The sequence below is a fragment of the Polypterus senegalus genome, chromosome 7 (genome assembly GCF_016835505.1).
Source record: "Polypterus senegalus isolate Bchr_013 chromosome 7, ASM1683550v1, whole genome shotgun sequence".
Lineage (NCBI taxonomy): Eukaryota > Metazoa > Chordata > Cladistia > Polypteriformes > Polypteridae > Polypterus > Polypterus senegalus.
This window is the reverse complement of record NC_053160.1, coordinates 16440029-16454152: the sequence shown is the minus strand read 5'-3', so window position 1 is coordinate 16454152 and position 14124 is coordinate 16440029. Positions and strand designations below refer to the sequence as shown.

At 36.6% G+C, this 14124-nt stretch overlaps 1 protein-coding gene across 2 annotated transcripts in view; it reads left to right on the top strand.

The window, feature by feature from the left end:
- dennd4c (DENN/MADD domain containing 4C) overlaps window positions 1–14124 on the top strand; it is a 222091-nt gene that overhangs the window by 96010 nt on the left and 111957 nt on the right. For both annotated transcript variants that reach the window (XM_039758252.1, XM_039758251.1), the window contains exon 4: window positions 2527–2596. In XM_039758252.1, coding sequence (XP_039614186.1) covers window positions 2527–2596 — 70 coding nt within the window. The remainder of the gene's footprint in view (window positions 1–2526; window positions 2597–14124) is intronic.

Below are 14124 nucleotides of genomic sequence, written 5' to 3'. Positions count from 1 at the left end.
GATTATATTATTAGGAGTATTAATGGAAAGAATGGAAGCCAAATGCTAGACCAGAAAGCTAAAACGGAAGGGCATTCACAAAGCTTGTAGAAAGGTGCCTGGTACTGTCAAAGACAGTAATAACAGTATGGGTTAGAGACGAGACCTATGGCATAGAACTTGTGTGATATAGTATATAATCAATGGGAAAAATATAAGTTGGGTTTCTTAATTAGTTTTTTAAACCAAAGAAATGTCATTAAAATGGAATGGCATGTAATAGGAGGACTGAGAAAATGTCTTGTTGCCATACCATCCTTATATGTAGAGTTAAATAAACTGTCTAACATAGCATTAATTCAGGTTGGGAGATAGAGTACAAGAGTAATTTTGCATGGCAGTGGTGTTGTTGGGTGGCCAAGGAAGGAGACATCTGGCCAAATCTCCCTCTTCACCTTCCAGGTCAGTATTCTGCACATCTACAGTGGTGTGAAAAACTATTTGCCCCCTTCCTGATTTCTTATTCTTTTGCATGTTTGTCACACAAAATGTTTCTGATCATCAAACACATTTAACCATTAGTCAAATATAACACAAGTAAACACAAAATGCAGTTTTTAAATGATGGTTTTTATTATTTAGGGGGAAAAAAATCCAAACTTACATGGCCCTGTGTGAAAAAGTAATTGCCCCCTGAACCTAATAACTTGTTGGGCCACCCTTAGCAGCAATAACTGCAATCAAGCGTTTGCGATAACTTGCAGTGAGTCTTTTACAGCGCTCTGGAGGAATTTTGGCCCACTCATCTTTGCAGAATTGTTGTAATTCAGCATTATTTGAGGGTTTTCCAGCATGAGCCGCCTTTTTAAGGTCATGCCATAGCATCTCAATTGGATTCAGGTCAAGACTTTAACTAGGCCACTCCAAAGTCTTCATTTTGTTTTTCTTCAGCCATTCAGAGGTGGATTTGCTGGTGTGTTTTGGGTCATTGTCCTGTTGCAGCACCCAAGATTGCTTCAGCTTGAGTTGACAAACAGATGGCCGGACATTCTCCTTCAGGATTTTTTGGTAGACAGTAGAATTCATGGTTCCATCTATCACAGCAAGCCTTCCAGGTCCTGAAGCAGCAAAACAACCCCAGACCATCACACTACCACCACCATATTTTACTGTTGGTATGATGTTCTTTTTCTGAAATGCTGTGTTCCTTTTACGCCAAATGTAACGGGACATTTGCCTTCCAAAAAGTTCAACTTTTGTCTCATCAGTTCACAAGGTATTTTCCCAAAAGTCTTGGCAATCATTGAGATGTTTCTTAGCAAAATTGAGACGAGCCCTAATGTTCGTTTTGTTTAACAGTGGTTTGCGTCTTGGAAATCTGCCATGCAGGCCGTTTTTGCCCAGTCTCTTTCTTATGGTGGAGTCGTGAACACTGACCTTAATTGAGACAAGTGAGGTGTACAGTTCTTTAGAGGTTGTCCTGGGGTCTTTTGTGACCTCTCGGATGAGTCGTCTCTGCATTCTTGGGGTAATTTTGGTCGGCCGGCCACTCCTGGGAAGGTTCACCAATGTTCCATGTTTTTGCCATTTGTGGATAATGGCTTTCACTGTGGTTCGCTGGAGTCCCAAAGCTTTAGAAATGGCTTTATAACCTTTACCAGACTGATAAATCTCAATTACTTCTGTTCTCATTTGTTCCTGAATTTCTTTGGATCTTGGCATGATGTCTAGCTTTTGAGGTGTTTTTGGTCTACTTCTCTGTGTCAGGCAGCTCCTATTGAAGTGATTTCTTGATTGAAACAGGTGTGGCAGTAATCAGGCCTGGGGGTGGCTATGGAAATTGAACTCAGATGTGATACACCACAGTTAGGTTATTTTTTAACAGGGGGGCAATTACTTTTTCACACAGGGCCATGTAAGTTTGAATTTTTTTTCTCCCTAAATAATAAAAAACATCATTTAAAAACAGCATTTTGTGTTTACTTGTGTTATATTTGACTAATGGTTAAATGTGTTTGATGATCAGAAACATTTTGTGTGACAAACATGCAAAAGAATAAGAAATCAGGAAGGGGGCAAATAGTTTTTCACACCACTGTATATACTTGTTAAATCTATCTCCAATAACAGAGGTTCTTATAAAGAACTGAAATCTTGGAATGCATCTTCTGCAGGTGGACATTACAAAAAAAAATGAATGGCCTAAGCAGCAGTGTACTTCGTGTTTAAAACTATTGCAGTCTTTAGCCGCAAAACAAACCAAGTACAGTGTACATGTAATTATAATTATGTAATATAATCACAAGACTGAGAGTTTTAACAGCTATAACTTTCCCCTATACTTGCCCTGCCCATATGCAATTTATTTTTTGATTGCTAATGGTGAGATCATTGTGGCGTCTGTGCTGCCCAATACCTGTGGCTTGTTATTTTGTTCTTTCTTTTGTAAACTGTAATATTAACAATTGTAATGTATTTTATAATTGTTTTAATAGAAAAATAATGAAATGTGAAATCAATTATTTGATTTTTTTTTCTTTGTTACAGTGGGGATCCAGTGTATATGTTTGCTACAAGAAATCAGTTTCTGTGTCTAATTCTATAGCATACAAAGCTGGTAAGTTGTATTTTTCACTTGATTAAGCTTGAAGGTAGCCATTTGTTTCATTCACCTCTTGAGCAGTGTCTTACTGCTCTATAGCTAACTTTTTTTTAATATATTCTCATGCCAAATGGGGAAAGCACGCTAAAGTATTATTTAAACAAAATCTCTCTGCTGGTAAGTTCATTTTTTTTAAAGTAAAGTTGTTTTTGATCAGCTCAGGTTGATTATAGGCTGAAGATTGTCATGTTTTTGCGTGTATAGGATGGAGAATAGGGTTATGTTGGTGTGCTCATTAACAAACACTAAAATGCAAGTACAGGGCAATATAAAAGAGTTGTTTTTTCATGTTGCTTAGAAACACCTGGGAATACCCCAGAATTAAAATCTTTTTAGAGTAATAGAATGCCTTGTCTGGTTTGCCTTGCTAATGATTTTGGGAAAGTACATTTATAGAAAAAGCCACACATGAGGTAATGTGTATTTTTGAAAAGTCAGTTTGGAATGCACCCGAAGGAAAAATTGAAAATGTTTCATACTCTTCGCTGGAGCCACCAGGATTTAATATTACATTTTGACTGCACCATACAATAGAGATGTTTGTGTAATAAACAATTAAAGGCTAGCAGTCACTTAGAAATTAAAATCCAACAAGTTAGAAAATATACACATGGTGTAGCATTGAAGCATTGTTCAGTGACTTGGTTATCTGATTGGAAAGTTGAAGTATTTTAACGTTTTTTTTGTTACTTCATCAAAGCGATAGTTGTTACTTTTTTAAACTACATTTTTAACAATGAGTCAAATTAAATAATAACAGCAATAATAGGATGCAATTAAATGCTTTCATAGATTATATTATTTTTTTAACATTGTTGTGTAAAAAAGGGATGTAAAAATTTAATATATTGTGATTTTTTTTTTTTTAAAGTCTATAACTAATTGTACTTCACAAAAACATAAGATTTTTGATGGAAGTACCTGATGCAGAGCAGAGGGCTACAAGGGGTCAGGTTATAATGAGCGTGCTTAATGTGTTTAAGTAATTGTGACTGATTGCGTGTGGTTTCATTTATACATTACAGACATGGGAAGAGTCCCAGTTCCACTTTTCTCTTTGGTCATGTCATTTTTCATACACAGAAAGTACAGTATTATAAATGGCTGTGTTTTCCAAGTGAAGGCTGCATCAATGCACAAGTCATAAGCGTTGTATTAAATGTTAATAATAATGAAGCATATAAAGGCATGTTAAGTACATATTTTAGCATTTAGAACCTTTAGCCTACCTTCAACTTAATTTGAATATTTATTTTTTAATATGGGTGTTCAAACCCTAATTTTTGTATAATTTGACAGCCCTAGTGCTGACATGTTTTGTACTTTTTAAACATATAGCCTTTCAGCTTGGCTACTTTCATGCTTTTATGTTATGAAAACTGGCTTTAAATCTGCCTCCACTTATGCCCATTTAAACTATAAAATATTCATGGAGCACCGCATGGGCTATATACAAAATATTTGTACAAAGAAATGTAATTTATATACTATTTTGCTAACTATTGAAAAATGCAGTAAACTGTGTGAAACCTCAAGGTTAGTTCTACAATTAAGCTATCAAATGATTCATCTGTTTTGAACTGCTAATTAATCAGTTTTTATTTTTCTTTGTACTTTTAAAAGCTTACACAAAGCACTAAATGCAACCATACCAACCAGTCAAAGAAGAAAAAGAGAAAAATGTGTTATACATAGAATATATTCTTTATTATATACAGCACATTAACTACATTTTTGTAGTAATGATTGTTTTAAATCTGTTATGAACATGGAGGGCTTTGGTCAGTGGTAACTTGCAGACAGAAAATTAAGTATCCCTGCCTGTTAATATTTTGCATTGGTGGCCTTTTACATTCTATTGTAAGGTGAAGAGAAAAGCCTTCAGTTTGAGTCTGAATGTGGGTATTGAAAGTTTCTGACACGAATGGACAAAGAGCTGATGCCATAATGTAGCAAGGGCGCGCAAAGAGGAGGAAGCTGTGTGTTCTGAACAGCTTGATAGATACTTAAACCAAGTGTTTGTTATAAAGTACACTGGGGTTCTTTAGTTGTACCTAAGTTTGTTCTTGTGGGTCATTAAGTTTAACAGCTGTTAAACATTTTTCCAAGTGGCAACAATGTAAGACAGCTTAACAAAACTGTAAATTAAACATTTCCTTAAGGTGTCTGCTGTTTGTGTTATGTTTAACTAGTTGTGTCATCAGCTATTATTAAACACTAGACATTAAGCCCGTTATAATAACGGGCGCTAGAACAGTAGTGCATAAACATTAGTAGGAACAGTCTATATTAAATGGCAAGGGACCTTGTATGTGGCTGTAATATGTGTCACTGTATTGTGTATTATTTCCGTAAAATGCCTGTAATTTTGTCCGACAGTAATACAGTGGAACCTCGGTTCACGACCATAATTGGTTCCAGAACTCTGGTTGTAACCCGATTTGGTCATGAACCAAAGTAATTTCCCCCATAGGATTGTATATAAATACAATTAATCCGTTCTAGACCGTATTAACTGTATGTAAATATATATTTTTTAAAATTTTTTAAGCACAAATATAGTTAATTATACCATTGAATGCACAGCATAATAGTAAAGTAAATGTAAAAACACTGAATAACACTAAGAAAACCTTGAACATCAGAGAAAACTAACACTGCAAGAGTTTGCGCTATATAGCCTTAGGACCCGCTCGCTAAAAACACTTTTTTTTTTTTAAATGAATTTTAAGGACAGGGAAAAAAAAAGAACATTTGAAAAATCCGTAATTTAATAAAAACATCCAAGAAAAATAACATTGCAACAATGCACGCATGCGCCTGTGTGTGTCTCTCTCTCGCGGGCCTGCGCGCGTGTGTGTCTCTTTTAAACGCGCGCCTCTGTGTCTGTGTGTCTCTCGTGTCTGTGTGTCTCTCTCACCTGTGTGTGTGTGTGTGCGTCTTGTCTCGCGCGCCCGTGTGTGCGTCTTGTCTTGCGCGCCCGTGTGTGCGTCTTGTCTGTCTCGCTTTCTGCACAGGAAGAGACTGAACACGTGCCGTGTGGCCCCACACATGCGCACTTGTCCAGAAGACACGCACACACAGACACCTGGACGCACACAGGGGCTTTATTAAAGAAGATGGTGTATGAGAGCAATTGCAATTCCTGGTTGCATCTTATGATTGGGCTCTCATACAACTGGAATAAATTCTGTCATATCAAAAATTTTAGTAGGCTGTCTTGTGTTATAGGCAATCTCACAATCCCATTTACTGATATCACTATCAAATTTTGTTGTGCATCGATCACAGTATATAATATGTTGGGTATTTCCATTGACATGCTCATATACACATTTTTGACTTCAGAAATAAAAATAGCATTTGGCAAAACATATTCAAGTAAATGGCCAGTGAGAAAAGCATCTTAGAAAAACTTTACAGGAAGATCCCACAATAGACACCCATTATGGTACATTACATAGACTATGTACCTCAGATTCTCTCTGTAAAATAGACTGATTGTATTGTCTGTGCCTCAACCATCTGCCTATTCATTTACAACTTTTTCTTTTCTTTGTAATGTACTTTCAGAGCACAGTACGGAAAGAGTCAGGAATGCAGTTCTGTTCTTTGTTGAAATTTTGTAAAGCCTGAGGCCATTCTGATATTTTTTTTTTTTTGGGAATGGAAAAAATCCATTGTGGTCATGTACATATAATCTGAGCACCCACTGTTAATCGGACATGTCAACCCACATGTCAGTTGGACCAAATGCGTTTGCGCATGTTTACAACTTATCGTGCAGTATGAGTAGCCATTTGCCCATGATTTCTGAAAATCTCAGTGTATGCACGGGATAAGATTGCCGGGATAAGAGTTGGGGGCGGGGGTGTGTTGGGGTTTAGTAGTTTGAGCGAATAGTCAACAGCAAAAAACAGTGATTCCTAATCATTGATACTTTGCTTCTTCTTTGAGGTTTGCTGTACTTTCTCTTTCTATTTTACAATATGATATTTTTCCTGTCAAGAACACCACCTGATCTTCATTCATCCATCCCTGTTAGTTACTAGTGCTATTCACAAGACTCCTCAATCACTTCTTCTACGTCGTTTATTTGCATAAACCATGCTCTGATAGCCTCCAAGAATGTACAAGTTAGCATAATATTAATAATTATTTACAAATAAAAAAAATGTATCAAAGAAAGTGTCAGCTAATTCTTTTTTCTGTAATGTCACCAAATTTTAGACAAGTCTCTAAATATTTTTGAGATTTTATGATATTTATTTTTTCAGTTGTGTGGTGGTAGTTCATCCCAAAATACTGATACATCAAAATGTCCTTTGTTAGTGGATACTTGCACACTTAGATGTTCCATCCTGCCAAATTTCAGCTTTAACTAAATGCAAAGTAGTGGTTTTGTTGATGAGTGAGTAAATCGGTGAATGAGTCATTTTATCTGTGTATGTGTGTGTGTATATTTTTTAATTAATTCTCTTGAGGCTGTTATGCTATTAAACAAAGGTACTCCGTAATGCAATTCAGCCACAGAAATTACTTTTATGTTTTTTTAATGTTATACATTTTAAAGCACAAGCTGTGCTGTACTTTACAAAATTCCCTACTGTATATCTGTTTACGGGTCACAGATGGCCTTTAGATTTCACAGATTTGAACCTTGTTTGTATATTCCCAAGAAATATATGTGCACAGCTGATTAACCTTCTGAAAATTAACTTCTTATATAGCATGCGCAGAAATAAATATACAGATTATGTACAGGTGCTGGTCATAAAATTAGAATATCATGACAAAGTTGATTTATTTCAGTAATTCCATTCAAAAAGTGAAACTTGTATATTAGATTCATTCAATACACACAGACTGATGTATTTCAAATGTTTATTTCTTTTAATTTTGATGATTATAACTGACAACTAATGAAAGTCCCAAATTCAGTATCTTGGAAAATTAGAATATTGCAAAAAGGTTCAATATTGAAGACACCTGGTGCCACACTCTAATCAGCTAATTAACTCAAAACACCTGCAAAAACCTTTAAATGGTCTCTCAGTCGAGTTCTGTAGGCTACACAATCATGGTGAAGACTGCTGACTTGACAGTTGTCCAAAAGACGACCATTGACACCTTGCACAAGGAGGGCAAGACACAAAAGGTAATTGCTATTGAGGCTGGCTGTTCACAGAGCTCTCTGTCCAAGCACATTAATAGAGAGGCGAAGGGAAGGACAAGATGTGGTAGAAAAAAGTGTACAAGCAATAGGGATAACCGCACTCTGGAGAGGATTGTGAAACAAAACCCATTCAAAACTGTGGGGAAGATTCACAAAGAGTGGACTGCAGCTGGAGTCAGTGCTTCATGAACCACCACACACAGACGTATGCAAGACATGGGTTTCAGCTGTCGCATTTCTTGTGTCAAGCCACTCTTGAAGAAGAGACAGCGTCAGAAGCGTCTCGACTGGACTGCTGCTGAGTGGTCCAAAGTTATGTTCTCTGATGAAAGTAAATTTTGCATTTCCTTTGGAAATCAAGGTCCCAGTCTGGAGGAAGAGAGGCACAGAATCCAGGTTGCTTGAGGTTCAGGGTAAAGTTTCCACAGTCAGTGATGGTTTGGGGTGTCATGTCATCTGCTGGTGTTGGTCCATTGTGTTTTCTGAGGTCCAAGGTCAACACAGCCGTCTACCAGGAAGTTTTAGAGCACTTCATGCTTCCTGCTGCTGACGAACTTTATGGAGATGCAGATTTCATTTTCCAACAGGACCTGGCACCTGCACACAGTGCCAAAGCTACCAGTACCTGGTTTAAGGACCATGGTATCCCTGTTCTTGATTGGCCAGCAAACTCGCCTGACCTTAACCCCATAGAAAATCTATGGGGTATTGTGAAGAGGAAGATGCAATACGCCAGACCCAACAATTCAGAAGAGCTGAAGACCACTATCAGAGCAACATGGGCTCTCATAACACCTGAGCAGTGCCACAGACTGATCGACTCCATGCCACGCAGCATTGCTGCAGTAATCCAGGCCAAAGGAGCCCCAACTAAATATACAGGCTCATACTTTTCATGTTCATACCTTTCAGTTGGCCAACATTTCTAAAATCCTTTTTTTGCATTGGTCTTAATTGATATTCTAATTTTCCAAGATACTGAATTTGGGACTTTCATTAGTTGTCAGTTTATAATCATCAAAATTAAAAGAAATAAACATTTGAAATACATCAGACTGTGTGTAATGAATGAATCTAATACACAAGTTTCACTATTTGAATGTAATTACTGAAATAAATCAACTTTGTCATGATATTCTAATTTTATGACCAGCACCTGTAAATAGTAATAAACACACACTAGAAACTCCAGTTTGGACTTCTGTGAAAAGCATACAGATTTTAAGGCTAATGCAGATGGATGTGGTTATAACTGTGTTGCTTCATTCATTTTCATACTGCATTTTGGCTTTCTAGCACTTGTGCCATTTCCTGTATCACCATTGCATGGGAGGCTTGAGATATTTTTGGTATTTGTTTGTTATGGTCAGTTTTTAGTTTTTTCACATTGCCAAGTGCTGTATATTTTACTCAGTATACAGCAACCATAATAGCAAAACTTAAAAGTTCTTTACACAGAAAGCAAGGAAAAGAAATTTCTAATGAAGACAAGGCAATTTACTCCGAATATGGTGTTTAATGAAGTATCTTCTGCTTAAATGTGTTATTTAATTGAATAAAGAGTTATATAAGTATACATGTACTTGTACTAATGCAACAAGTGTTTAAGCTTACAAGTTACATGTATACATAAAATCATTTATTTATCCATTTTCATATCTTTGTTGCGCATAAGCAAATTGCACCCATCCAGTATTACACCCTTCTTTCAATGGATGGCAAAGCTTGATATAGCTAGTGAAGACAGAAAGACAGCAAGCAAAAATAACTGCATTTTAAAGTGATGTACTTGTAGGTATAAAACAGCATATTTCAAGTAGCCTACTATAGAATAAGCCCAGAGAGCTGCAGTACACTGATTTCTGATAATAGATGTATTTATCTAGTTCTTAACACTTTAATTCTCCCTGGTGTGATCCACAGAAAAAAAGATATATAAATATGACCTTGGTTATTGGAACTCCCATGATCCTTTCTCCCCAAAGGGACATTGGTGCCTCATCCAGCTACCACATGCACCTCAGGCTTACCAGCCTAGCTGTTATAGACAGTGCTTGTCCCAGAATTGTGCAAGATTAACAATTTGTCTTACAACTTTCTAACTCCCACCTTAGAAACCTGCTTCAGACATGTATTAAAATTGCACTTGTTACAAGTTAGCCTGAGCAGACCTGTGTGTTAAGTAGTCTATTGTATATATTTAAATTTCAAATTAAGTTTCTTTAAACATCCTGCGGAATGAGAGATGCTGCAGGTTTCTTGCATATTTTTAACATAGACCTAGTTATTCTTCATGTATGAGTCGTTGACGCAGGAAAGATGATATCTATACATTTCTGACCAAAAAAATCTTGATACAGGGGAATATATCTCTATCAAGAAACCCATATGTATATTTTTCAGCTGAATGTTAGAACACTTGCATGTACATACCATGTGTTGTAAAAAGGAGCTAAATAAAGATAAAATTATTTCCCAATGTGTGAATCTGTTTCTGACTTTTATATAGAGAGACTACGTTATTTGTCATAAGGGGTAAATTTTGCCTTTACTGAAGTTCGAGAAAGATAGCAAACCCAACAGAATTATTACAGAAGAAAACTTCTGACTTAACCAAAGATAAAAGAGCCGTCACTGTGAAGCATTTTAAAATCATACTGTGGTAGGTATAGATGAGCAGCATTTCTTGGCACACATCTGTTAAATCATGTTGCCTAAAAGTCCTCAATAGTAGTGTGCCAGATAGAGGATATGTAGCATTGTTCTTAATAACCATCAGTTTTGTCTTAATTTTCTCCACTGCCTCTATCTCCTGCAGTCTCATAAGAGAAAAAAAAGTCTTATTCTGTTCTTTTCTTACATAGTCCATTTGTGCTACTAGACCAGTTCAGCCTGCTATTGATGTGGACCCTACATGTTATAGCAATGGACTACTTCTACATATACTCACAGAATAGACACCTGCAGTAGAGGCCCTTCGATGCAGTGAAAGTCAGTAGCAGTTCTTTGGTTTTGTGGATGTTAAGTTTGCAGACAAGCTTTTCTGTACCAACAAATTAAATTCTCCACTTGACTCCAATACTTTTACAAATACTGTTAAATTTATCAGCAATGGGTTTTGCATAAAAAAGCTTCCTGGGTCAAAAATGTAATTTTGTTTGATTCTATGCTTAACAAGCAACAAGTTGGGTTTATGGTGTGCAGATCTTTTTTTGCTGTATGAAAATATACATAAACTTTAACATGAAGGTGAACTTTGTTTTTCAGTAACATGGTTGCACCCATTCTTTCACAAATAATATCATGAATTTTTATTTAATACACATTTTTTCATAGTGATGCACAGGTTTACTTATAACAGACCGTTTTTGATTGAAATAATTGCAGATTGCTAGCCAGTTTTATGACTTTTCCTAGGGCTTTTGTGCAGTATTTGCAAGTTAAACTTTCTGTTTTAGCATTATTAATATTATTAACAAGCTGGAATGAGCTAACTATAAGATTACAGTGGAACCTCGGTTTGCGAGCATAATTCGTTCCGGAAACATGCTCGTAATCCAAAGCGCTCGTATATCGAAGCGAGTTTCCTCATAAGAAATAATGGAAACTCGGATGATTCATTCCACAACCCAAAACTATTCATACAAAAATTAATAAAAAATTTAAAGTAAAAATAAATAAAACAAATTAACCTGCACTGTACCTTTGAAAAGAATTATGGCTGGTGTGAGTGAGTTTCTAAACTCTTTTGGGATTCCACCAAACAGGACGACAGACAGAATAACGTCCCGAAGCAACCACAGGCTCCAATCTCTGTAGCAGTTCGCCGTAAGAGCAAATCCGAAAAGATCGCGGACATGCTATAAGCGTCTGCCGTTGATGGGTAATACAGGAACATTAAAAATGCACAGGGCACAGTATTACTTGGTCCCGACCCTGTCTGAATTCTGTGTCTGTGTATAGTTAGTGGCAGATCCCGCTACAATAAATAACTGCGCTGTTCCTGTTTCAAGCTGAATAAAGCTGGTGTTGCGAAAGTACTGAGACTCAGCTTCGTGTACGCTAGTACGGATGTTGACTATATGAGTGTGGCACGCCAACTCAGACAGAGAATGGGAGATGATTACCCACAATCCCGCAGCGAGAGAGAGAAGAACCATCAGCTCAGTTGTGATCAAGTGGCACTTGGCAGACAAAGCGTATACGTACTACTCGTATTGCAAGACATTGTTTGTTCATCATCAAGTCAAAATTTATTAAAAATTTTAGCTCGTCTTGCAAAACACTCGCAAACCAAGTTACTCACAATCCTAGGTTGCACTGTATATTATATTTATTCTTCATAGTATGAACCAGTGTTACACCCTTCCTTAGCATGTCAGTGTTAGTTTTTTCCGTGCTTCCTGTTGCTGGGGGAAAGCCTACACTTCAAATATGCTTCCAGATGATATATTTCAATTAAAGTACTGTCTAAATCCTCAAAGGTTGCTACACTAAGTACATTACTTTCTTTGGATTGTTTAGATTTTCAACAGAAAATGCACATTTCTTATGGGCATCAGATGTTGGTAGTACTAGTATGATTTCAACTAAATGAGAATGTTTGCTTAATCTGAGTATTAGGGTTAATTTGTTGGAATAACCTGTCATAAACCACTGTACGACTTGCCTGAGAAGTGACCCTGGGTTAATACTTTGAGGACTCACCATTATGGATGCACTGCTTCAGTGCCCCATTACATTTCAGCTAAGAAATCCTTGTAGCAGTTCACCAACCTGTCAGTTTCATTTGTTTTTACCAGAAGTGCTAACGTCCTAAATGAAGCATAATGTTAGAAAACAGAAAAACACTGAATGAAATGTGCTTGTTTTGAATATGCCTGCTCAGCAGTTCTCCTCATAAAATTTCTAAGCTTTTTTAGTTTAACTTTAGCAATTTTCTTTCCTTTATACGCATTATAATTGTAACACACCTTTCAGGTATTGTGATGGCCTGAGTTAGTTAGGTTAGCCTTTAGTTTGCTGAGAAGAAATCATGCAGAAAATAACAAACTCCAACAAAAGGCAGACTCTCCATTTGCAATTAACTAGGCCCTTTCATTTAAAAGCATTTTCGAAGCAAGGTACCCAATGTGGCAGTGCATACTTATGTACTTCTCCAGTCCTGCTGAATTATTCACCTGCCCAAATACAGGCATTGGTCAATAAATATAAGGGAGCCAGCATAAAGTCTTAATAAATGTACAGCCCAGTTTTTAAACCAGTTTTGTCCAGCTCATTTTTTCATTTAGATCTAAAATAATAAACGTTTATCTCCATCAGCTATAGAAAGTCATACACCTCCTCAACCAGTAGGAAAGATCTTTCGAGTGTTTAACATTGCTATTTGAAGACTGGGGTAAACAATGAAATGAAAGTACATATCTTAAAAGTGGACTTGCACCTCCAGTTGCCTTTTTTATTTTTTTTGCACTATCCTGACCTGAACTACTGTAAAAAGGTATATATTGATCAGCACTGCAGAGTAAATATCTTATTTTGTCCTATATTTCCTATGCACTACAGTAGTATATTTTAACAGACCAGGTGGGTTACTGCTACACATGCAGAAAGGTGCCTGCTACAAACAATCATGTCATCTCTTCTTAAACATCTTTGTTTCTGTGTGTGGTCCTATTCAAAGGAGTGACATGTCATTGGAGTGATATAACAAAGGAGTGAAACCTCAGATACAAATTTCAAAGGAGTGACAACCTTCCAATTAACCATCCAAGTGGTAGGTGAGGCGACAACATTTTTTTTGGCGAGCGTACTTTCAGTTGTGTGTGGTAGGTGACTTATGTCACTCCTTTATGGTATTTATGTCACTCCTTCGAGACAGACCCTCTGTCTGTTGCTATTGCTGTGTAATTGTTCTTCTGTGCCTGTTCAAGTTTTTTTTTGTTGTTTATTTCCTCTGCATTGCATCCTAAAGACATGACACATGCTGTCTCATTATCTTATGCCTTAGATACTTAAAAGCTGTTCCTTTTTTTAGCACAATTTGAGAAGTAAATTTAATGAATGATTAAGTTAGACACCCTAAGTTAGACTACAGTAACAATTCTTATTTCAGTTCTGTTGCTTAATACTTCTTAAAAAACTAATATAATAATGATGCATTTTATTTATATAGTGCCTTTCCCCATTCTCAAGGCACTCTCTAATTCATGGGTCATTACACAGCTGTCTTGTTGTCAGCCTGTAGATCCCTCCCTCTGGTCATTTCAGTTCTTTAATTTAATGCAGTTATACTGCTTGCTGTTAA